Below are 25,728 nucleotides of genomic sequence, written 5' to 3' on the forward strand. Positions count from 1 at the left end.
CTAATGAGGAGAATAGCGACTAGTGTGGGTCAGAGATCGATACAGTCAAATTCCTCCTTTTACCAGAAGCCTAAGACACTCCTGCCTCCCCCAGGCTGCTCTCTGGTTAAAGGACAAGGTCAAAGAACTTGCTGGTAACTTCTCTTAAGTCCTAAGCATGGGGCTAGGTTTAGGGGCTCCCACTGAAGGGGAGAGCTCAAAGAGAGGGGTCCCATGAACACTAGGCTGACCTTGGCTTTTCCTGCTCACTCCAGGTACAACCATGGCAGATGCAGAAATGGCAGCCTTTGGGGCTGCTGCCCCCTTCCTGCGCAAGTCAGAGAAGGAGAGGCTGGAAGCCCAGACCAGGCCCTTCGACCTCAAGAAGGATGTCTTTGTGCCTGATGACAAAGAAGAATTTGTCAAGGCCAAAATTGTGTCTCGAGAGGGTGGCAAAGTCACCGCTGAGACTGAGAATGGCAAGGTGGGTGGTAGGGCTGGTATGAGGAAGGGGCCATCCCAGAAAATCTGCACACCCAGGAAGCCCAAAGAGGGTACACACAAGATTTAGCTACATACATCTAAGACCATTTGATCTCTGGTCTCCTTCCCTTGGAGTGTTGGGGCAGTGGGTGGGTGGGGGGGGTGAGGCTGGGGTGATCAAGCCCTCGAAGAAGTCCTTTTCGTTCGTTTCCCACAAGCAGTCTCTGCTCTCTGTGAGATCCCAGTTCCTCCTCTGCTCAACCCTGATATCCTGTAACTCTCTCTACTCCTTTCCCTGTTGAGGGATGAAGGCAAACACAGGGTGACTTGGGGGGGGGGGGTTGCAGACGGTGACGGTGAAGGAGGACCAGGTGATGCAGCAGAACCCACCCAAGTTCGACAAGATCGAAGACATGGCCATGCTGACCTTCCTGCACGAACCTGCAGTGCTATACAACCTCAAGGAGCGCTACGCCTCTTGGATGATCTATGTGAGTGGCTCCCTTGGGCCATACCCCGAAGCCAAGAAATCTGCTTTTTGTGCCTAGGCAGTGTGGCACTGTGTACTCCCTGACCCACTACATCCTTGGCTGGGTTCTAACACCCTGGGGGCTGCATAACTCAAAGCAGGAACATCCAGGCATTTGCTTTTTCCTTCTTCTCCTGGAAGGAATTTGCCATCCCTTCCCATATGTTACCGACAATCCATTTTCCCTTCTCTATCTCCTAGACCTATTCAGGCCTCTTCTGTGTCACTGTCAACCCTTATAAGTGGCTGCCAGTGTACAATGCCGAGGTGGTGGCTGCCTACCGGGGCAAGAAGAGAAGTGAGGCCCCGCCACACATCTTCTCCATCTCAGACAATGCCTATCAGTACATGCTGACAGGTGAGCCTGGCACCTGATGGTGTCCCCTCAGCCCACCACCCACCTGGGCCTCGGTCCTCACCCCATTGTCTCTTCTCTTTTCCAGATCGGGAGAACCAGTCCATCCTTATCACGTGAGCATTTCCTTCTAGAATTCCTGATCATCCTTCCCCACTCTCTAAATACATACCAGCAGGTACCCAGACTCTTACACATATGCCTGTGGTCCTCTTCCCTTTCTCTTTCATGCCCATCTCTTCTTTACTCTTAGATCTTTGTCCTAACCCTTCTTTTTCTAGATGCTCACTCTTCCTCTCCACTCTCCATCCATTTCTTCCCCCCCCCCCCCCCATCTCCTTCACTTCCTCTTCTCCAACTCTTCACCCATAATCCCATTATCCACATGTCTTCGTTACATCTTCATTTTTCCCTTTAGAAACTTTCCTTGTTCTCCCAGCACCACCAACTCTTTTCCAAAATAGCCCAGGTCTCTCTCCAGTGATTCACCTAGACTACCAAACATAAGCTCAACTGACCAAACTATGCCTTCTTAGAGTAGCCTTTCTGCTTGCTCTCTCTGACCCCATGTATGTCCAAAGACTGCTATGTGTTTGGGTGCATATTTTCTGACCACATCTGGCTCGGGGTTCCTACTCTTGAGTATGACAGACATTATCTTCTCACTTGAGACTTGTTGGGCGTAAGCAATGTTATTCACTGCTTAATCAGCCTCTGGCTATATCCACAGCGGAGAATCCGGAGCTGGGAAGACTGTTAACACTAAGAGGGTCATCCAGTACTTTGCTGTTATCGCCGCCATCGGGGACCGCAGCAAGAAGGACCAGACCCCAGGCAAGGTAGGCCTGCTGTTCTCCAAGGGCCTGTTCCTCAGAAAGGGAACAGGAAGCTCTCTCACCTACTATTTTTCTTGAATTCTGCAGGGCACCCTAGAAGACCAGATAATCCAAGCTAATCCTGCTCTGGAGGCTTTTGGCAATGCCAAGACTGTTCGGAATGACAATTCCTCTCGCTTTGTGAGTGTTCTTTGTACATGGGCTTGGGACTTGGGCTGACTCGGGGTGGGTCTCACATGTGAGCTTTCCTCTCAATTCATCATCGCCTTCTTCCATCTCTTCAGGGAAAATTTATTCGAATTCATTTTGGGGCGACTGGAAAGTTGGCATCTGCAGACATAGAGACCTGTGAGTTCCATGAATCTGCTAGAGCTTAGCTTGAGCTCACCCTGTTCTCTATCAGCTTATATCAATAATTCTCTTTTCCTTTCACTAAATGTCCCCTCCTTCCCCCCCTCCATTCTCCTCTCTCATACTTTCTGTCTGTACATTTGTCTTTCTAAGACTTCCTTAGATCTTTCTCCATATTTGCCCCTGTACATCTGTACATTTCTTAGGTTTTTCTCTAAGATGATCTCTGTCCTTTTGGGGTGCTGCCTCCATCTCTGTGTATGATCTATCTCTGTCTATGTATTTAGTCTCTATCTCTATATTTTGCTTGCTACATTTCTCATTCATTTTCCTCTGTTACCTTGTACCCAAATATTAATTTGTACGTCCTCTCCTTTGATCGGCAGACCTTCTGGAAAAATCCAGAGTTATTTTCCAGCTGAAAGCAGAAAGAGATTATCATATTTTCTACCAAATCCTGTCGAACAAAAAGCCTGAGCTGCTGGGTGAGTCAGAGCCACCAACTGAGATAGCTATTTCCATGGCAACCGGATCCCCGTTGCTTGTGGCTAGATTCTGGTTAGCATGTCTTGGGCTTTATGGCACTGCTGGATTCAGTTCTGTGGGGAGTGAAGCAAATCAAGCCCTGTTTGTGTCCTATTGGACCCAATGTGCTATGGCTAGTAGGCTCATGAGAGATGGGGTTGTGTCACATCTGAACCATATTTTTTCCCTTAGACATGCTGTTGATTACCAACAACCCCTACGATTATGCATTTATCTCCCAAGGAGAGACCACTGTGGCATCAATTGATGACTCTGAAGAGCTCATGGCCACTGATGTAAGTGTGTGAGGCCTAGTCAGAAGGTGGAGGGTGGGGGCACATGGGGCCAGTTGAAAGGCAGAGCTAAGATACTGATTGTCTCATTTTTAAAGTATTATGGCACTACCAGAGAGCTAATGTACACTATGAGCAGGGTAGGCTGGGATGTAAATGAGGCAAGAGAGACTAGCCTGCATTTGGTATTCAGCCAAACCAGAGAGTACTGAAAACCATGAACAGAGAGATGGACAAGACAAGAAATAAAGCATCACTAAAATAGAGACAGGAAGAAGAGACATGCAGGGGTGTCTAACCATGAGGCCAACGTAGGCTGTAAAGTAGAGGATAGATACAGAAAGGGATGGAAGGCCAGGCAAGAAAAGCAAGTACAGGGACTAGAAATATAAACACATATGCCAGAGCAGCTCCAGAAAACAGCTATGACCTCTTACAGCAGGCAAGACACAGGCAGCATCCTGCTCTTACATCTTCCATCTTTGTTTTTGGAATCCTCCCATGGGATATAGGAGTCTCAGAGCCCATAAGGACTAAAGAGATTTGGTCTTTCTGATTTATGGTACTGGGGCTTGAATTCAGGCCTGGATGCTGTCCTTTGGCTTTTTCGCTAAAGGCTAGCACTCTACCACTTGGGCCATACCTCCAGAAGTGGCTTTTTAGTGGTTAGTTGGAGATAAGAGTCTCATGTACTTTTCTGTCTGGGCTGGCTTTGAATCTTGATCATCAGATGTCAGCCTCCTGAGTATCTAAGATTATAAGCATGAGCCACTAGTGTCCAGTCTGGTCATTCTTCTTTTCTTGGAATTCTCTGACATGGGTCTGCCTACAGAGTGCCTTTGATGTGCTGGGCTTTACTCCAGAGGAAAAGAACTCTATTTACAAGCTGACAGGCGCCATCATGCACTTTGGAAACATGAAGTTCAAACAGAAGCAGCGGGAGGAGCAGGCAGAGCCAGATGGCACTGAAGGTGAGAGGCAGGAAAGATGGAAACATCTTTTAAGTCATGGATGGCCACATCTGCAGGTCAGTAATTCCTTTACCAACTTTACTACTTGTGTTTCCTTCCAGAGGCTGATAAATCAGCCTATCTAATGGGGCTGAACTCAGCTGACCTGCTCAAGGGACTGTGCCACCCTCGAGTGAAAGTGGGCAATGAATATGTCACCAAGGGGCAGAATGTCCAGCAGGTAAGCCATCTTCAGAAGATAAATGGGTGGAGTGAGTAATCACAGCACGGTAAGGGTTGGTGCCTTTAAATTCATTCTTCCCAAGGTCTTATTATTTGAATCTCTTCCCTGCAATGCTGACACCGATGGTTACCTTGCAGGTGTCCTATGCAATTGGTGCACTGGCCAAGTCAGTGTACGAAAAGATGTTCAACTGGATGGTGACACGCATCAATGCCACCCTGGAGACCAAGCAACCACGACAGTACTTCATAGGAGTCCTCGACATTGCTGGCTTCGAGATCTTTGATGTGAGTTGGGGAGCCCTGGCCATGGGAAAACACTGACTCACTTACACATTCAGTCATTGGTGGAGGGTTAGCCATGGGCCAGGCATGGGTTGCAGTGGGGATCATGACAGAGGCATTTGTCCTCCCTGCCTCAGAGAAGCCCTCTCTCTCCTGTCCTGGCCTGGGAGGAGACCAGACACAGCCCTGAAGGACCTGGCCAAGTGTGGCACAGACCTGGACTGTCCCCGTGGCCCCCCAGACACTGCCTGCCTGACCTGCTGTCCCTCTGTCTCTGCCACAGTTCAACAGCTTTGAGCAGCTGTGCATCAACTTCACCAATGAGAAGCTGCAGCAGTTCTTCAACCACCACATGTTTGTGCTGGAGCAGGAGGAGTACAAGAAGGAGGGCATCGAGTGGGAATTCATTGACTTCGGCATGGACCTGCAGGCCTGCATCGACCTCATTGAGAAGGTGCTGCCCTGCTGTGTCATCTGAGCTCTCCACTACATTCCCATATGAACTGCTCTGATACAGTGCCCCCCCCCCCTCTGGGTAATGTGATCCAAATAACAAAAGTGGGGTTAAAGAATCCCAGGCCCTAGTTTTCAGAGTTCTGTGTTGTCCTGAGCATCCAAGATAGAGTGCTGACAGTTGAGATTCCAGGAGCTTTAAGAGTGGACTCAGAGAGGGTGGGTGTCTATAGGAGGATTCCCACTAGCATGTTCACTGGCCCTGATTTACAAGGGACAATGCATATATCACCAACAGTCACATTTCCAAAGATCAGGAAATGTGAAGGCAGTGTGAGATACCATAAAAGCATACCTATTTTCAATCACCATTGCAGGCATCTGAGTGATGCAGAGCTGTGTAAAGCATCAATAGCAGCCACAAATCTGGACTTTCATAAAGGTCCCTCTATCATAAACAAAATCCCCACCTGTCAAGCCCTGTGGCTCATGCCTGTAATCCTAACTACTCAGTAGGCTGTGATCAGAGGAGAATTGTGGCTCCCAGCCATCCCAGGCAGAAATGTCTATGGGACTCTTATCTCCAATTAACTTGACAAAAATCAAAAGGAGAGGTGTGGCTCAACTGATAGAGTACCAGTCTTGAGTGAAAAAAGCCAAATGAGAGTTCAAGGCCCTGAGTTCCAGCTAGTATACACTCTCTCTCTCTCTCTCTCTCTGTCTCCTACCTCTTTCTCTCTCCTCCCCCCTCCCCGTCTCTCTCTCTCTCACACACACATCTCTACCTGTAAAAGGCCTGAGGATACATATCAGTAGAAAATTATCCTCAAGAGCTGAGTACCTAAGACCTTAATCCCCAAGGATTGGGGATTGACTGTAGAGCAGAATCCATCTCTACCTGTGTGAAGCAGTTAGTGATGCTCTCTCCCCTCCACTCTCAGCCCATGGGCATCATGTCCATCCTGGAGGAGGAGTGCATGTTCCCCAAGGCCACTGACATGACCTTCAAGGCCAAGCTGTATGACAATCACCTGGGCAAGTCCAACAACTTCCAGAAGCCCCGCAATGTGAAAGGGAAACAAGAAGCCCATTTCTCCTTGGTGCACTACGCTGGCACTGTAGACTACAACATCCTGGGCTGGCTGCAGAAAAACAAGGACCCACTCAACGAGACAGTAGTGGGCTTGTACCAGAAGTCCTCCCTCAAGCTGCTCAGCAATCTATTTGCTAACTATGCTGGGGCTGATGCACGTAAGTAGAGACTTAATCCCCTGTAGGTTTCCTGTCATAGTTCTGAGGCAGGTCAAGTCCTCTGCCCACCACTTCCCTGTCAGACCATATCCAAGGATAGACGGCTCAGTGGGGGTAGAACTGGATGAAGACACTGGGGCTGTGACACTGAGGGCCTGTACCTAGAAGCTAAAAGCCAGTGGGCTATGATGAAAGGCCATGGTCCTCCCTTCCTCATCCTTGTCCTCCCACATGCCCACTGAGGCTCCTTCTACTGACTTTCTCTCCACAGCTGTTGACAAGGGCAAAGGCAAGGCCAAGAAAGGCTCATCTTTTCAGACTGTGTCAGCTCTGCACAGAGTAAGTATGGCTCAAACCAGCATGGCTCCTGATTCATTCCAGTCACCCAATTCCAACTCAGCCTTGGCCTTACCCTGCCTTGTTTTATCCATTCTTGTATTTTCCCACTCCCAGTGTTCTCAGTCCAGTGTGAGTGAGTGTTTGTGTGTGTGTGCGTGCGCGCGTGCCTGCCTGCCTGCCAGTACTGGAGTTAGAACTCATGGCCTGGGTACTGTCCCTTAGTTTTTTCACTCAAAGATGATGTTCTAACAAGTGAGCCACACCTCCATCTCTGGCTCTTTGCTGGTTAGAGATAAGAGTTTCATGGGAAATGAAGCTATGGCTCAAAGTGGTAGAACACTAGCTTTGAGCAAAAAAGCTCAGAGACAGTGCTCAGGCCCCGAGTTCAAGCCCCACAACAGACAAAAAAAAAATAGAATTTCAAGTCAGGCAACAGTGGCTCAAGCCTGTAATCCTAGCTACTGAGGAGGCTGAGATCTGAGATCACGGTTCAAAGCCAGCCTGGGAAGGAAAGTCCATGTGACTCTTATCTCAAATAAAATACTCAGGAAAAGCTAGAAGTGGTGCTGTGGCTCAAGTGGTGGTTTGCTAGCCTTGAGCAAATAAAGAAGCTCAGGGACAGTGCTCAGGCCCAGAGTTCAAGCCCCAGGACCAGGAAAAAAACAAAAGACTTTCATAGACTCCTGCTCAGATGGCTTTGAACCATAATCCTCAGATCTTAGCCTCCTGAGTAGCTAGGATTATAGGCATGAACCACCTGTTTCAGTCCATTTTTGATTCTTTTCACTCTTTGCTTTTCCTTCCCTCTATCTCCTGGCTTCTAGTTCATGTCCCACCACATCTCTTCCCATTTCCTACCTGCCATCCAGCCTCTCTCTCCTCACCCATGTCTTTTGTCTTTTATTTATTTTTTTTCCCTCTTGCTTTTTTCTGCAACAGGAAAATCTGAACAAACTAATGACCAACTTGCGTTCCACCCATCCTCACTTTGTGCGTTGCATCATTCCTAATGAGACAAAGTCTCCAGGTGAGCCCAGAACTGGACACCCACTGCCCTGGGAACAGTGTCTTCTTAACCCATCCCTAATCTATGCCAGGTGGTTTCCAAATCACATTCTTATCCCCATGAAGTTTCCTAAATCACCTCCTCCCGGTGTTACCTCACATTTGGAATGTATACCTCAGGGACCTCCCTCCCATAGGTGATTTATAATCCCTAATTAGATACACAAGGAATGGTGTGTGTGTGTGTGTGTGTGTGTGTGTGTGTGTGTGTGTGTGTGTGTGTGTGTGTGCGCGCGCGCGCGCGTGTGTGCATGCACACATGCTGCTTCTAAGGCTTGAACTCAGGGTCTGGGCACTGTCTCTAAGCTTTCTGCTCAAAGCTAGTGCTCTTCCAGTTGACCACAGCTCCACTTCTGACTTTTTGGTTGTTAATTAGAGATAAGAGTCTATGGACTTTGCCTCAAACCACGATCCTCAGATTTCAGCTGCCTGAGTAGGATTACAAGCGTAAGCTACTAGCACCCAACTACACACACACACACACACACACACACACACACACACACACATTTTACCGATCCTAAGGCTTGAACTCAGCATTTTGGCCCTGTCCCTGAGCTGCTTCTGTTCAAGGCTAGCACTCTACCACTTGAGCCACAGTGCCACTTCTGCCTTTTCTGAGTAGTTTATTGGAGATAAGAGTCTCACACTTTCCTATCCTGGCTAGCTTCAAACCAAGATCCTCAGATATCAGACTTCTGAGTAGCTAGGATTATAGATGTGAGCCACTGGCGCCCTGCTATCTATCTATTTTTGATTGAGAAGGCGATAGAGGCTCAGGGACCTGGTTTCAACTCTGGCTCTCATCTTTTGTGTGCATGTGAGTGTGTGTGTTTATGTTCGTACTGGGACTTGAACTCAGAGTCTGGGAGCTATCCCTCAGCTTTTTCAATCAAGGCTGGAACTCTTCTACTTAAACCACATCTCCACTTTCAGCTTTTTGGTGGTTAATTGAGATAAGAGTTTCACAGACTTTCCAGTCTACACTGGCTTCAAAACTCAATCCTCAGATGTCAGACTCCTAAGTAGCTAGGATTATAAGCATGAACTACGGGCACCTGGCTCTGATTCTCATCTTGATCAGCTTAGTGGGCAATTCACTTAACCCTAATTGCCTTACCTTACTCATTTAGAAATAGCTATATGTAACTATCCCAAATACCACCATATAAAATAAGAAATAAGAAATCCTTTTAGTTACTCTTAAAAGTGTAGCTACATCTAGGCACCAGTGGCTCACAGCTACTCAGGAGGCTGAGATCTGAATCATCATCCAAAGCCAGTCCAAGCAGGAAAAAAAAACAACCCATTCGATTCCTATCTCTAAATAAGCACCAAAAAGCTGGAAATGGAGTTGTGGCACAAGTGATAGAGTGCTAGCCTTGAACACAAAATCTCATGGATAGCATCCAGACTGAGTCAAATCTAAGGACATGCACACACACACACACACACACACACACACACACACACACACACACACACAAAGCATGACTATAAAAATTAAAATAAAAGCCAGGCACTGGTGACTCATGCCTGTAATCTTACCTACTCAGGAGGCTGAGATCTGAGGATCACGGTTCAAAGCCAGCCTAGGCAGGAAAGTGCATGAGATTCTTATCTCCAAAATAACCACCAGAAAACTGGAAGTGGCACTGTGGCTCAAGTGGCAGAGTGCTAGCCTTGAGCTGAAGAGCCAAGGGACAGAGCCCAGGCCCAGAGTTCAAATAAATGCAAACGAATAAGTGCCAGAATCAGGATCAAACCCAAAACTTTTGACTGCTGGTCCAGTGTTCTCCCCACTCACTCCCTTCTTCCCTTGTTGCTGCAGGGGTGATGGACAACCCCCTGGTCATGCACCAGTTGCGCTGTAATGGTGTGCTGGAGGGCATCCGCATCTGCAGGAAGGGCTTCCCCAACCGCATCCTCTATGGGGATTTCCGGCAGAGGTAGGTACAGGCGCTCCCCAGGGAGCAGGGAGCAGGGGAGCCCAGGCTACCTTCATGAGGCAGGAGCCTGCAGGTGCCCCTAGGGTTTCTAAAGACAGAGCAGATCTATGCAGAAGCCTGCTGACTCCAGTCACTTCTATGCCCAGGTATCGCATCCTGAACCCAGCAGCCATCCCTGAGGGGCAGTTCATTGACAGCAGGAAAGGGGCAGAGAAGCTGCTGGGCTCCCTGGACATTGATCACAACCAATACAAGTTTGGCCATACCAAGGTGAGAAAAGTCAGGAAACAAATTAATGAAAGGAAGAGGACTCTTATCTTTTCATTACTCACCTCTTGACTCTATCCTATCAATCATCTTTGAGATATTCCAGAACCACATGCTACCCTTCCCCTCCAAGTAGCCCTCCCTTATCTTACCTCCAGCTGCCCCTGGCCTCTTCCTTCCAATTCCTTCTTACATTGTGGTCCTTCCTAAGGTAACCCCCCTGCCTCTTTTCCCTCCTGCCTTTTCCTAGTCACACTCAACATGCACCTTTTCTGCAGGTGTTCTTCAAGGCAGGGCTGCTGGGGCTGCTGGAGGAGATGAGAGATGAGAGGCTGAGCCGAATCATCACTCGCATCCAGGCACAATCCCGGGGTGTGCTCTCCAGAATGGAGTTCAAGAAATTGCTGGAACGCAGGTGGGTATCTCAAAAGGAGGGTTCCAGCATCTCTGAGATCTGGGCTTGTTCAAGAGCAGAATCAGGAGAAAGATTTCACAGTAAAGCAGCAAGAGACCAGTTAAAGGGGGCTATATGGACAAATGAGAGTCTGCACAGTGACAGGGGTCTCAGGGAGGCTGGAATGGATGAGAGAAAGGAGGTATTACCTAGGAGTCATGACATCAGATAGGAAGGAGTCAGGAAGGCTCTCTTTCTCTCTATAGAGACTCCCTGCTGATTATCCAGTGGAACATTCGGGCCTTCATGGGGGTCAAGAATTGGCCATGGATGAAGCTCTACTTCAAGATTAAGCCGCTGTTGAAGAGTGCAGAGACAGAAAAGGAGATGGCCACCATGAAGGAGGAGTTTGGGCGCATCAAAGATGCACTAGAAAAGTCCGAGGCTCGCCGCAAGGAGCTGGAGGAGAAGATGGTGTCCCTGCTGCAGGAGAAAAATGACCTGCAGCTCCAAGTGCAGGCGGTGAGACTCCTGGAGCCATTGTTGTCTCTTCTAACCTTGCTCTGTATACACCTCCCAGATCTGGGCCTTGCCATCTTGTCCCCTCAAAAGCAGAGGATTCTGGGATCATGGTCCCAACAACCTCCAAAGTGGTCTCAGAAAGAGAAAATGCAAAAAGAACTTTTAAATTCATGATCTTCTACCTGAGCCCAGCCTGAGTCCACAGCTTAGCAATGGTATGACCTTGCACAAACCACAAATCATCTTTCAGCTTTAATTTCATCATCCCTAGATGAGAAATAAAGCAGCTTGTCTCATTGGATTGTACATACCTAAAGTGCTTGGCATCAGCAAGTTCAATGGAGGAGACTAAAGAAAAAGGATGAAATAAAAACTTCTCTTTCCTTTCTTTCTCCTCCTTTCCCCAGTGCTCCCAAGTCACACTGTCCTAAAACTTTTCCTCTTCCATGCTCGACTCCACTGAGAATATGCTGGAGTTTCTCTTTTATCTGAGGGATGTTCGTCTCGCTTCTTGCACCTGCCAGGACAGTGACCTTGCCCTCTGGTTTACCTACCCTCTACCTCATCCATAGGAACAAGACAACCTGGCTGATGCAGAAGAGCGCTGCGACCAGCTGATCAAGAACAAGATCCAGCTAGAGGCCAAGGTCAAGGAGATGACTGAGAGGATGGAGGATGAGGAGGAGATGAATGCGGAGCTCACTGCCAAGAAGCGCAAACTGGAAGATGAGTGCTCTGAGCTCAAAAGGGACATTGATGACCTGGAGCTGACACTGGCCAAGGTGGAGAAGGAGAAGCATGCAACAGAGAACAAGGTGAGGCCAGCTGCCTCTGGCTCTAGCTCGTGTGTCCTAAGGATTCCATACCAGAGTGTGGTGATGGTCCTTGACATGGAGGACCTCATCAGTGTCTCCATGCTGGTGAATGTTGACCCTAAATGGGGTGGGCTTTTGTTCCATAGGTTAAGAACCTTACAGAAGAGATGGCTGGGCTGGATGAGATTATTGTCAAACTGACCAAGGAGAAGAAAGCTCTGCAAGAGGCTCACCAGCAGGCTCTGGATGACCTTCAGGCTGAGGAGGACAAGGTCAACACTTTGACCAAAGCCAAAGTCAAGCTAGAGCAGCAAGTGGATGATGTAAGTAGACTGAGAATGATGGGACCTAGGTATACCATATTTCTCTATGTTCAGAAGGGTGTGTGTGTGTATGTATGTATGTTGGAGGATATTCATTCTCTAGATTCCTTCTCAAAAGGAATCTGGGGAATAGAAAAGTGGCACGGTGATCGATTCTGAATTCTGAACCTAATTTCACTAATAGGGTCAATAATAGAGATGGGGACTTTCTTATTTAATTTAGCATAAGGCTACATTTCTCTGTCTTTGATTTAGAGGCTGCCTCTTAAGAACTTGACACGTCTTTGGGGATTTAGTGAGAGCTGTTTGAGGAAGATCTTTGCACTTTTTTAGGCATGATCTTGTCCTGAGTAGCCATTATTCCCTCAGATATGTGTATATTCATTGAATTTATTGCTGTATTGTGTATGCCAGTAGTAGGGCTTGAACTGAAGGCCTGAGCACTGTCTCTTAGCTTCCACATTTCTACTCTTAGCTTTTTGCTGGTTACTTATAGACAAGAGTCATATGGATTTGTTTGCTTGGGAAGGCTACAAACCTCAACCCTCAGATCTTAGTCTCCTGAGTAGCTAGGATGAGCCACTGGTTCCCAGCTCAATATATTGTGATTGCTGCAGTATCTGTCTTAGTCACAGATCAGGAGCTTCCTTTAGCTGGGAACTTGAGTTTATTCCATTTTGTGTCTGTACTGCCTAGCACAGAGCCTGGTAACAGTAGGTGCTTATAAAATGCTGAATGAATGTACAAAACTTTGGGATTTTGTCCCATATTTATTCAATCATTCACCAGATATTCACTGATTAGTCTGTACATGATTAGGATTCTCATTGTCCCCTTCTGGAGAAGGCATCCTAAGGCTTAAACAATCTCCTTGAATCCCCTTAATGTGCAGTAACTAGGCTACAAAATCAAAAGTTAGGATGCTTGACCTCATGGGCATGGCTGGTCCTTCTGTCCACCAGCTGGAAGGATCCCTGGAACAGGAGAAGAAAGTACGCATGGACCTGGAGAGGGCAAAGAGGAAGCTAGAGGGTGACCTGAAGCTGACCCAGGAGAGCATCATGGACCTGGAGAATGACAAGCAGCAATTGGATGAGCGGCTGAAAAAGTACTGTACTCCCCTCTCTATCACCTCTCCTCCCTAGACCAGCAACTTGCTCTGTGATAACAGTACAAGTTGATTTGGAACCCTCTTGAGAGACAGTAACTTCATGTAATCTCTACAAGTAGATGCTCAAACTGAAGGCAAATTTCTACAAAGGAAAAGGGCTATCCTCCCTCAACACTCATATCCCAGCTGGATGGTCCTCCCTGGCAAAAAGTATAACTTGAATCTCCAAAGTTAGATGTCTTCCTGTTAGGACCTTGATAAGGATTAAAGTAACAACACTGGTGGACCCTCTGGGAGCCCAATTACCCTCTCTTGTCTCCCTTTCCCTCTTTCTATACAGGAAAGACTTCGAGCTCAATGCACTTAATGCCAGAATTGAAGATGAACAGGCCCTGGGCATCCAGCTGCAAAAGAAGCTCAAAGAGCTCCAGGTAAGGTCTAGGAGCCTAGATTTAGTACTAGACCCCAGGCTGGTTCTCAGGCCTACAAAGCCCCTTAATTGCAGTATACACTGCCCCCAGCCTCGCAGGAACTTACTAAGTGTCTACGAAGGAGACACAAAGTTAGTATAGTCTCCCCATGGAACACTCTAAGTAGGGCTGCATGATCCAAGAGACCCTGAAAAAGTTAGGCAGAAATCCTGGCTTCTTGTTTCAGCTCTGCTTTAGTTGGGTAATCAGGGAGATCTCTGGATCCCCCTATCTCCTGTGTTATCTGGTGAATTTTCAGATCCCTTCAGCTCTGATAGCCAAATTTCTGGTTCTTACCTCCAAAGTAAATATTACATTAGTTCTTTAGGAATCTGATCCAACATATTATTTTCTGATTGTTAGCTTTTGCTATTTTGTCTCATTAAACTTCTTAAAACACCTAAAGACACTTTTAACTGCTTTCCTTCCAATAAAGACAATATGTAAACTGGGTGCTGGTGGCTCACGCCTATAACCCTAGCTACTCAGAAGGCTGAGATCTGAGGATCGCAGTTTGAAGCCAGCTTGGGCAGGAAAGTCCATGAGACTTTGTTGTTGTTGGTGGCGGTGGTGGTAGTGGTCGTGGGGCTTAAACTCTGGGCCTGGGAACTGTCCCTCAGCAATTCAGTTCAAGGCTAGCACTCTACCCTTTGAGCCACAGCACCTTTTCCAATTATCTGGTGGTTGATTGGAGATGAGAGTCTTACGGACTTTGCTGCCTAGACTGGCTTTGAACCACAATCCTCAGATTTCAGCCTCCTAAGTAGCTAGAATTACAGGTAGGAGCCACCAGCGCCCAGCTCCATGAGATTTTTATCTCCAATTAATCACTGGAAAACCACAGGTGGAGCTGCAGCTCAAAGTCGTAGACTGCTAGCCTTGAGCACCACCTTGAGCTTATGGACAGCACCAAGGCCCAGAGTTCAGGCCCCACAACTAACAAACAAATAAATACAATGTTCAATTCACTAGCTAAAGGAAGACTAACTCAACTGTGTAAAACCACTTTCCCCAGAGACTCTTCAATCCTTCTCTCCTCTGGTAGAACTAAACTCACTTATTCTAACAGTCTTCTACAGCCCAGGGGTGGAGTTCCCATGGAGGGATACCCATGATGGGTCTGAGCCCTTTGTGTCCCTGCACAGGCACGCATCGAGGAGCTGGAAGAGGAGCTGGAGGCTGAGCGCACTGCTAGAGCCAAAGTGGAGAAGCTGCGCTCAGACCTGTCTCGAGAGCTGGAGGAGATCAGCGAGAGGCTGGAGGAGGCCGGCGGGGCCACATCCGTGCAGATCGAGATGAACAAGAAGCGTGAGGCTGAGTTCCAGAAGATGCGGCGCGACCTGGAGGAGGCCACGCTGCAGCACGAGGCCACGGCGGCGGCCCTGCGCAAGAAGCACGCAGACAGCGTGGCCGAGCTGAGCGAGCAGATCGACAACTTGCAGCGGGTGAAGCAGAAGCTGGAGAAGGAGAAGAGCGAGTTCAAGCTGGAGCTGGATGATGTCACCTCCAATATGGAGCAGATCATCAAGGCCAAGGTGAGCCCTGCTCAGCCTCTGCATTCTCCCCTCTTTTTTATTCCTCCGTGGTTGGCTTTTCCCATTTCCCTTTGTCTACATGGACCTCCAATCCTCTCCTTCCTTCCATGCCTTCCCCCCACCTTTCCCTTTAATTTCATCCTTTTTGGCCACACTCCTGGCATGGACCATATACTTACTTCCTTTCTCAGGCTAACCTGGAGAAGATGTGCCGGACCCTAGAAGACCAGATGAATGAGCATAGGAGCAAGGCTGAGGAGACCCAGCGCTCTGTCAATGATCTCACCAGCCAGCGAGCCAAGCTGCAAACAGAGAATGGTGAGCTCTGGACCTCCACGGGCTCCACTGTAGTCTCCTGCATCATACCAGCCTTGAGTGCACACATCTTACATGCACGTGCACGTGCGCGCGCGCACACACACACACACACACACACACACATGCAGCAGTGAATAAGACCTTGGGGAATAGGAAAGGGTAGACTAAAGTGGCTGACCTTCAAGAGTTGAACTTGACTTGGTGCCTCTCCAGGGGAACTATCTCGACAGCTGGATGAGAAGGAAGCACTGATTTCCCAGCTGACTCGAGGCAAGCTCACCTACACTCAACAGCTCGAGGACCTCAAGAGGCAACTGGAGGAAGAGGTCAAGGTGAGGCCTGGATTTGAACCACTTGACACAAGCAAGGTTTACATAGATTGATCTTGAATCTGTATTCCTTCCTTTCCCAAGAATGAGGCTTGCTCTTTAGCCATTATACTCTAAGAATTCCCTCCTAAGTCTATTATCTAGGTGGAGGCTGTCTACTTTTCTGCTTTGACCCCTGAGAGAGGTAGAGAGGGAGGAAGCAGACAGAAAATTGTCTGGGAAGGAAGATAATGGCCTTGGTTGGGCACATGTATGAGATACAGAGACTGCACAAGTAGGTCCTGAGATTAGCAGCAAAATCTATAAAAACAGAATGAAATTAAACTGGAGTCTATTCTTAGCACTTTGCTGAACTCATAAAAAAGGTGTAATATGAGTTTGGGAGGGTTTGTTTGTTTTGTTTTCTTTCATACCAAATCATTGGTTAGAGCCATGGCTTAGCAGTAGAGCACCTGCCTAGACTCAGGCCCTAAACCTTAATAAACTCAGTCTAAACCTTAATACCTCTTAAAACATAAATAAAATTAAAAATTGAGGTTAGCATGAGTAAGGCAAGGTTTTATCCTCAAAATAAATAAATAAAAAGCTTAAATAGGGCTGGGAAGGTGGCTCAGTGGTAGAGTGATAGAGTGATTGCCTTGCATGCATGAGGTCCTGGGTTCGATTCCCCAGCACCACATAAACAGAAAAGCTGGAAGTGATGCTGTGGCTCAAGTGGTAGAACTCTAACCTTGAGCTGAAGAGCTGAGGGACAGTGCCTAGGCCCAGAGTTCAGGCCCTACAACTGAAAAATAAAAATAAAAAATAAAATAAATAAACACTAGGAATCAAGACTAGCCTGCATTTTATAGCTTGGTGACTCGCACACACACGCACACACACGTGTGTGTGTGTGTGTGTGTGTGTGTGTGTGTGTGTGTGTGTGACTGTGTGCATGAGCATATGCCATAGCTCCACTTCTGGCTCTTTGCTCATGGACTTTCCTGCCCAGTTTGGCTTTGAATTGCAATCCTCAGATCTCAGCTTCCTGAGTAGCTAGGATTACAGGTGTGAGCCACTGACCCCTAGCTGGCATGCTTGGTGCTTTGGGGGGAACCTTATGACCTCTCTGAGTCTTGGTTTCCCTCTTGTAAATAGCAGTGATCTTAATGCCTGCTGCAGTGAGATGTATAGATCAGAGGCATGAAGACTTTATAAATAGTGCAGCACTGCATTAGCAATGTCACTCACACTCAGTAAACCCTTCCAGGTCCACTAGGGACCTAGATATAGATGTGACCAAGGGAGCATGTTGAGATTGGAGTGAAAAGATGGGCAAGGACTAGGGTGAAAAAGTTAATCCATCTCCTTGGTGCCTGACTCCCTCCAGGCCAAGAACGCCCTGGCCCATGCACTGCAGTCGGCCCGGCATGACTGTGACCTGTTGCGGGAGCAGTATGAGGAAGAAACAGAGGCCAAAGCTGAGCTTCAGCGTGTACTTTCTAAGGCCAACTCAGAGGTGGCCCAGTGGAGGACCAAGTATGAGACAGATGCCATCCAGCGGACTGAGGAACTGGAAGAGGCCAAGTGAGTCCCAGGCATCTTGACTCTGACTGAAGCTCTTTGGCAAGCAGCACCCAGCCCAGGCCTCTCCTCAGTAGTTCTCACAGAAACTTAGCTAGCATTTAACAGTACAGGAGACCCTGCCCCAGCCCTCCCTCCTGCTACTCTCAGGGAAGCTTTTTGCTCGCATTATGTTTCTCATCCGAATATAAGACGAACAAAAGGTTTGTCTGAGGGCAGAGTGCTCCCACCTGGGGCAGGGCATGTGGCAGGGGAGCTGGGTATTTCAGAGACCCGTGCTTTCCACTTTGCAACTGCTAGGCTGGCCCAAAAACAGAGAGATGCCACTGCATGGCCCTCCAAGGTGCCATGGGCCTTCATTCCCTACCACCAAGACCTTCTCCTCTGCCTGCCCAGCTCTTAGCCCTTAGAGCCTGTCCTCTGGCTTCTCAGTGATCTTGAGGTTTCAAGGACTGTCTTCAGAAAAGGCTCACATGTCTTTCTCCTGTCCAAATCCACATCCTTCATCCACCCCCACCTTCTCCTACCCTGTCCCACACTCTCCTGGCAGGAAGAAGCTGGCCCAGAGGCTGCAGGATGCTGAGGAAGCTGTAGAGGCTGTCAATGCCAAGTGCTCCTCGCTGGAGAAGACCAAGCACCGGCTGCAGAATGAGATCGAAGACTTGATGGTGGATGTGGAGCGCTCCAACGCTGCTGCTGCAGCCCTGGACAAGAAGCAAAGGAATTTTGACAAGGTGGGCCCAAGGGTGGGAGCTCAAGCCAGTGTGAAGTCCCTGGGGAGCCAGAGGAGCAGTGCCAGGCCAGAGCTGCTGTCCTTGTAGACAGGGGAGGAGGGCTGAGCCCAGGCCAGGGGCCTAGGGCAACCTCTGGACGGGGGATGGACACAGGTACTTCAGTGAGCTGTGACACACCTCCCCCAGATCCTGGCTGAGTGGAAGCAGAAATATGAAGAATCCCAGTCAGAGCTGGAGTCATCACAGAAGGAGGCGCGCTCCCTGAGCACAGAGCTCTTCAAGCTCAAGAATGCCTATGAGGAGTCTCTGGAGCACCTGGAGACCTTCAAGAGGGAGAATAAGAACCTTCAGGGTAGGTGGACCTAGTGGCAGGGAGGAGATGCAAGAGCCATTTTTCCATGAAGGACTGCCTACAGATGGAAAGAGGGTCTGGGCAAAGAAATATGAGCCCCCCATTCATACCTTTTGGATCAGCCTCCAACTGAATTAGTGTGTCCCACATACAGAGGAGATCTCCGATCTGACTGAGCAGCTGGGATCCAGTGGAAAGAGCATCCATGAGCTGGAGAAGATCCGCAAGCAGCTGGAGGCGGAGAAGATGGAGCTGCAGTCAGCCCTGGAGGAGGCTGAGGTGCCAGTGCAGGGTGGGGTGGGACCTGGAAGCCTAAGCTCTAAGTTCTGGTTCCTGTTGTCTGTTTTGCTTTCTGGCTCATCCCCAGAGCCTACAAGGGTATTTCACACAGTATCAGTCACTGAATAAAATATTTGTGAAATGAATCCATGATGCAACTCCCCCATGCAAACATTTTACCTATTGCATCTTTGACAAGCTACCATATCTGCTTGCCTCCCCTTTCTGCCTCTGCCAGCCTCTGTGTGTGTGTGTGTGTGTGTGTGTGTGTGTGTGTACGTACTCTGTGCCTGATTGCCTCTGTTTCCATAGCAACACCTCTATCTTCATTTTCTCCTTTGTCTTCATGGCTGACTCTCTCCTGTGAAGGCCTAGACCACCATTTCTTAGACTTGCTTTTTTGTGTTCCTTGTACTTTCTCTTTGTTCTTTCTCTTGCTGTTTCTCTCACTGAGCCACTTTATACCATTCTTGAACTCTGTGTAGCCATGATTTGTGGACAGATCCCTGATCCTTCCTTGGGCACTCTCTGCTTCAATCCCTTTTCCCAACCCTTCCCAGGCCTCCCTGGAGCATGAGGAAGGCAAGATCCTCCGTGCCCAGCTGGAGTTCAACCAGATCAAAGCAGAGATTGAGCGGAAGCTGGCAGAGAAGGATGAGGAGATGGAGCAGGCCAAGCGCAACCACCTTCGCGTGGTGGACTCTCTGCAGACCTCCCTGGATGCAGAGACTCGCAGCCGCAATGAGGCCCTGCGGGTGAAGAAGAAGATGGAGGGTGACCTCAATGAGATGGAGATCCAACTCAGTCATGCCAATCGTATGGCTGCTGAGGCCCAGAAGCAAGTGAAGAGCCTCCAGAGTTTGTTGAAGGTACACAGACTCTTAGAAGCAGATCACCTTGTCCAAAGAGAAGAGTGGCTTCCATGTGACCTAGGGATCCCCCATACCCTGCATATTGAGCTTTCCACCCACATCCAGTCCACATAGCAGCCTTGTGAAGGCACCAAGCCCAGCACAAACGCATTCTCCTGGTCTTTAGGACACCCAGATCCAGCTAGATGACGCAGTCCGTGCCAATGACGACCTGAAAGAGAACATTGCCATTGTGGAACGGCGCAACAACCTGCTACAGGCAGAGCTGGAGGAGCTTCGGGCTGTGGTGGAACAGACTGAGAGGTCTCGGAAGCTGGCAGAGCAGGAGCTGATTGAGACCAGCGAGAGGGTGCAGCTGCTGCATGCCCAGGTGAGCAGTTCCCCTGTGCATTCCTGGAGGCAGCATGGCTTGGAGGGACTCAGCAGGTAACAGTGGGAGCTGGTCAGGGTTGCTCGGTGCCTTTCTGGCTCTGACCATTCTCGACCCCCAGAACACCAGCCTCATCAATCAGAAGAAGAAGATGGATGCAGATCTGTCCCAGCTCCAGACTGAAGTGGAGGAGGCAGTGCAGGAGTGCAGGAACGCTGAGGAGAAGGCCAAGAAGGCCATCACAGACGTGAGTCCCCTCCTGCACTTGCCCTCTCTGGAGCTGGGCAGCCAGGGCCTGAGGACTTGACCAACCCACGAGCCCCCTCTCTCCTCTGCACAGGCGGCCATGATGGCAGAGGAGCTGAAGAAGGAGCAGGACACAAGCGCCCACCTGGAGCGCATGAAGAAGAACATGGAGCAGACCATTAAAGACTTGCAGCACCGGCTGGATGAGGCAGAGCAGATCGCCCTGAAGGGCGGCAAGAAGCAGCTACAGAAGCTGGAGGCCCGAGTGAGGGAGCTGGAGAATGAGCTGGAGTCGGAGCAGAAGCGCAATGCAGAGTCCATCAAGGGCATGAGGAAGAGTGAGCGGCGCATCAAGGAACTCACCTACCAGGTGTGGGCCAGGCTCAGATTCTAGCCCTTGCACCATGCTCCAAGGTCACAGTGATGAGCACCTCAAGGGCAGAGTGTGCGTGCAGTGTTTACTTTTACTTCTTCCTGTGCGAGGGCTGGAGTTTAGCTGTTGGCTCTCTGTCCCACTCTGTCTTGTCCTGGCCCAACCTCATGTCCCCTGACTCAGAGGTCAGCCTCTAAGCCTTCTAAGCCTAGGTATTTCTCCTTACCGTGCTCCCCATCTCTGAACAGAGCTCATCCATGGTTCCCCAGGAAGCAGATGTTTAGCCAGCCTTATCCCAAAAGATAACCAAAGATACACTAATGTCATTCAAACAAATCTCACAACTTCTCAGTTGCCCAGAGCAGGACAGACTTGAGCTTTTCATGGTGTGTTCTAGAGTCAGATTCTCAATTAGGATTTGTTTGCGTTCCAATCCAGCATGTCACCTCCCTATAAGTATACTTTGTCTGTGACCTAGATCAAGTCAATGTCATCTCCACCACACTTCCAAAGTGATCTTGGGCTTCAGAGCCAGGACATTTGTCCTCCATGGGGTCCCAGGATTCTCAAGAGCCTGGTTCCTGACCAGGATATATAGGCAATTCATTGCATACCATCATCCATCATGAATCCCTTCAGCAACTTAGTTTCACTCCTGTTACACATTATATAACATATTCACACCTTTTTTTTTTTTTTTTTGGGTCCTGTCATGGGGCCTGAACTCTGGGCCTGGGCGCTGTCCCTCAGCTCTTCAGCTCAAGGCTAGCGCTCTACCACTTGAGCCACAGTGCCACTTCCGGCTTTTTTTCTTTTTGCTTATGTGGTGCTGGGGAATCGAACCCAGTGCCTCAGGCATGCTAGGCAAGTGCTCTACCACTGAGCCACCTTCCCAGCCCCATATTGACACCTTTTTAAAATAAGAAGAAATAAGAAATTAGAGTTTAGAGAGAATCAGACAGTAGATTTAGTTCCGGGTGTTGCACTCAGAGTAAAGAAGAAGAGAGGAACAAAGGTGCAATTGGCTCACACCTGTAATCCTAACTACTCCGGAAGCTGAGATCTGAGGGTCACAGTTCAAAGCCAACCTGGACAGGAAAGTCTGAGAAGATTCTAATCTTCAATTGACCACCAAAAAGCTGCAAGTAGAGCTGAGACTCAAGTGGTAGAGTGCTATGCCTGACCAAAACAGCTCTGGGACATTACCCATGCCCTGAGTTCAAGCCCCGGGACCTACACAGAAAAAAAAATATGATGATGATGATGATGGTGATGATGATGAGAAGCTGGGGTAAATTGCTGCTCCTTTGACTTACTTCTGTCCTCCCTCTGACCTCCAGACGGAAGAAGACAGGAAGAACCTACTGAGGCTTCAGGATCTAGTGGACAAGCTACAGTTGAAGGTCAAGGCCTATAAACGCCAGGCAGAGGAGGCGGTGAGTGACCTTGCAGAGGTCAAGGCTTGTAGGAGGGACGTAGGGAGGTGAGTTCCCAGGCTGAAAAGGCTGAGCGCTCAGACTCTCATTCGTTTCATGGTCCCTCTTCCCATAGGAGGAGCAGGCCAACACCAACCTGTCCAAGTTCCGGAAGGTTCAGCATGAGCTGGATGAAGCCGAGGAGCGGGCAGACATCGCTGAGTCCCAGGTCAACAAGCTTCGAGCCAAGAGCCGTGACATTGGCACCAAGGTAAGCTCTTCCTCACCAAGCTTCACTTGTCACCTCCCATGGCAGACACACACACCACATCAGCCTCAGACAGGGCACCCTCACACCAGGGATGCCTCCCTTTCATTTATTCCCCATTTGAACCACTAAGCCCCAGAAGCCAAGGTAATTGAGTTCTAATTGATTTCTAAGATTCTTCCTGGCTTTCACTGATTGTGAATCCCATCGAAGACAAAAAATCTGATAAGATCCTGATTTTTAAAAGACCCATTGTATCCCAAATTGCTCCCCAGGACCAGTTTCTACTTCCCCACTCACTTAATTTTGGCTTCTACTCTTGCAACTCAGACATCAAATGGATATTACCTGCCTTCACTCACCCAGGCAGCTTCCCTTTGGATCCACTTCACAGTCTTAGCTTCCAGGACTTTTCCCCTCTACATTGGTCCCTCAATATCTACCCCTCCCCCCATGGGATCCTTCCATCAGACCACATGGGATGTGTTTTCCCCATGGGGTGCCCCATCTCCTGTTTTCTGGGCCCTGCCCCTATAACATATTTCTCTCCAGAGCTAATTTGGGCTTTGTTTTCCTTTTAAAGGGCTTGAATGAGGAGTAGCTTTGCCACATGTTGATCTACCCCTCCCTAAAGTTGCCAATGAAGACCTCCAACCTGACACCTTTATAACAACAGTTCCCTGGAGGAAGCAGAATAAAGTAATTTTCCTTGAAGCAAGATCCTGCCTCTGGACTTTTATTCACTGCCTGCCAGTCCTAGGAGTGGGTCCTTGGGTTGGAAAATGGGGCTGTAGAAGAAGAGGAGCCATTTCAAAGGCCAGACTAAGAGGCCTCCCCAGGAACCCTGTAATAGATCTGAGTCCTCCTGCGACCAGCACTGGCCGTGGGTCCCTTCTAGCCAATGCTGCAAGAAGTGACACTTCTTGTCCCAGCCCTCTCCCTGTCTCATTACTTGAAAGGTGATTTAGGAAACCCCTAAAGCTTGCCTAGAGCAAGCATTCTGAGCTCATGTACTAGAGACCTATATCCTAATGTCTTCCAATATTCCCTTACACACTAATAGAAGGCTCAGTGTATAGGAAATGACCAATGCCCTTTTAGCCCACAGAAATGCAACACAGTGAGGCAGGTGAAGTAACAGCTCCCCAAGCTTCAGGCCCAGGTGGGTGTCTGAGAGGACTCAAGAACTATGGTCACATATACTTCCAGGTATAGTTACCCCAGAGGCCCCTGCCCTTCCCCACCCAGCCAGGAGACAGTACCATTAGCTCTCTCTATCCCTTTCCTTTCCTTCCAGGGCCCAGACCCCTGGCCCAAGGTGCCCGAATATTTCCATTTCTTCCACTGCAGCTTCCATTTTCAAGGCCTTCCTCCTCTGCAGCATCTGAAAGAGGGGGTTTTTGGCTCATGTGTGGCAAGCCATCTCAAGGGGAGGTAGACAAAGGAGGGACGGTAGAGGGGAGCATATATATGCAAGACTCTGAAAGGAGGGAGGAATGGGTCCCTGGAGAGCTCAGTGTCATAGGAAGGAGCAAGTCCCTCTCCAACTAAGCAAGCCCAGTTCCACACTGAAGTTCTGCCAGAGCTTGGATACTTAGGATAGGTCTGGGACTCTCAGCCCCTTCAAGGCACCTTGTTTATCCCTGCTTGAGCCCTGGCTTGAATCTCCCCCCAACCCTACTTCCAACACACCCTTACTTCCAACATACTCCTGCATAGCCCACCTTCTGCTACAAGTCCTCCCTGGGCCTGAGATCTGAGGGAAACAGCCAGTGTAAGAACCCTATGTTAGGAAGGAAGGGATGTCATTATTGAGAATAGCAGATGAGGTGAGAGAAGAGCAGAGAAAGGGAGGCGAGAGAGGTAAAGAACCCAGGAATGGTGTGAGCAGAGGAAACACAGACAATAGAAAAGATCCTGGACGGGCTGGGAAGGTGGCTCAGTGGTAGAGCGCTTGCCTTGCATGCTTGAGGCCCTGGGTTCGGTTCCTGAGCACCACATAAGAAAAAAGAGAAAAGCCGGAAGTGGCGCTGTGGCTCAAGTGGTAGAGCCTTGAGCTGAAGAGCTGAGGAACAGCGCCCAGGCCCAGAGTTCAGGCCCACGACTGGATCCCCCCCCCCCAAAAAAAAGATCCTGGACACAGAAGGCCTCAGAAATTGAACTCATCCTTCCCAGGTTCCTCCTCATGCCCTCATCTCTTCTCCTTCCTAGGACTATTTCTCCACCTAGGAACAGACTTGAAGGGCAATGAAGAGATCCTTAGAAAGAAAGGGAAGACACATTTGAAGAAGGAGATGTGTAGAGAAGCCCAAGGAACTTAAGTAATCAGATCCTAAGAGACATATAGGACTGCCCATAGGGCCTGGACATAGGGCAGGGTCAAAGGCAGACCACAGAGATGAGTCTCAGGGGAATGAGAATACTGAGAAGAGATTGAGAGAGAAAGAAGTTAGGGAACTTTGGAAGAGATGCTGGAAGAACTAAAGATGATGACAGTGGGTAAAGGGAAGAATCTTGGGTCAAGGAAGCTAAGGATCAGGGAGGCTGGAGAAAGGAACCTGGGTAAGCTATGGAAACAGAGACTAGCCAGTCTGAGAGCTCAAGAGATCAAGCTAGAGAAGCAAGAGCTTCATGCCAGTCCCTGAGATGGGCAAACACATGGGCCAGGCTAATCGTAGGCTAGGTCTGATTGTGAGACAGAGAACCAGGCAGAAGGAAAAGAAGACAGACACAGGGACAGAGCTGCAAGGAGATGGGCAGAAAAGGAGAAATCTGTGCCAAAAAGGTCAGTCTTGCCTCTGACTCCGTCTCACCTGTGGCTGGAGTGTCCATGCTGAAATGTCCATCCTGTGCTCACACACTCCAAGACTTTCAGAAACATGCAGGGCTGCTTTGAAAGTTATCAGAGGAAGGATGGAGAGAGTATGTGAGAGCTAGAGGAGAGGAGGGGGCCTAGGAAAAGAAGAGGAGGGCGAACCAGGCCAGACAGGGGCAGAGCCCAGGACTACATTAACCCCTTCGATGTTCTTCCTTCCATAGGAGACAGTGGGAACTGGCTGCTCACTCCTCACTTTCCCACCCTCATACACCAAGTTTGGCCTGTTTAGTGCTTTGGGTTCCCTGAGGACAGAGCCTGGTCTTTGTCACCTGGTCCTGACCCAGACTGACCTGCTGTTCCCAGCCCCTTATCATGTCCCCAGGGCTTTGGAAACCAGGCAGTGACGCATTGGGCCATGGGTTAACCACCCGCCCCCCCAACTTGCACACTGGGACCTTGAGTGACCTC

At 49.0% G+C, this 25,728-nt stretch overlaps 1 protein-coding gene across 1 annotated transcript; it reads left to right on the plus strand.

Moving 5' to 3' along the window:
• Window positions 1-262: 262 nt before the first annotated feature.
• Window positions 263-23,043, plus strand: LOC122113387 (myosin-7). The gene is made up of 38 exons (XM_042686351.1): window positions 263-463; window positions 810-953; window positions 1,193-1,349; window positions 1,435-1,462; window positions 2,077-2,185; window positions 2,270-2,362; window positions 2,467-2,530; window positions 2,920-3,018; window positions 3,251-3,354; window positions 4,184-4,322; window positions 4,424-4,542; window positions 4,683-4,832; window positions 5,113-5,283; window positions 6,224-6,533; window positions 6,805-6,872; window positions 7,812-7,899; window positions 9,769-9,886; window positions 10,033-10,156; window positions 10,432-10,568; window positions 10,814-11,069; window positions 11,642-11,884; window positions 12,031-12,207; window positions 13,170-13,315; window positions 13,659-13,749; window positions 14,934-15,323; window positions 15,515-15,641; window positions 15,855-15,973; window positions 17,340-17,536; window positions 18,084-18,267; window positions 18,454-18,619; window positions 18,774-18,898; window positions 19,459-19,767; window positions 19,937-20,140; window positions 20,262-20,387; window positions 20,481-20,756; window positions 22,100-22,195; window positions 22,311-22,445; window positions 23,026-23,043. Exons 1-38 carry the CDS (start codon window positions 263-265, stop codon window positions 23,041-23,043), a joined length of 5,808 nt encoding a protein of 1,935 aa, XP_042542285.1.
• Window positions 23,044-25,728: the final 2,685 nt, after the last annotated feature.

Source organism: Dipodomys spectabilis, unplaced genomic scaffold (assembly GCF_019054845.1).
Source record: "Dipodomys spectabilis isolate Male_0828 unplaced genomic scaffold, ASM1905484v1 ptg000097l, whole genome shotgun sequence".
In the NCBI taxonomy this organism is placed as follows: domain Eukaryota; kingdom Metazoa; phylum Chordata; class Mammalia; order Rodentia; family Heteromyidae; genus Dipodomys; species Dipodomys spectabilis.

Coding starts and splice junctions, on each gene's coding strand:
- LOC122113387 (XM_042686351.1), top strand. CDS start 263: ATGGCAGATGCAGAAATGGCAGCCTTTGGGGCTGCTGCCCCCTTCCTG. Junction 4,323..4,423: donor AGAGCCAGATGGCACTGAAG/GTGAGAGGCAGG, acceptor GTTTCCTTCCAG/AGGCTGATAAATCAGCCTAT. Junction 19,768..19,936: donor GCCTCCAGAGTTTGTTGAAG/GTACACAGACTC, acceptor CCTGGTCTTTAG/GACACCCAGATCCAGCTAGA.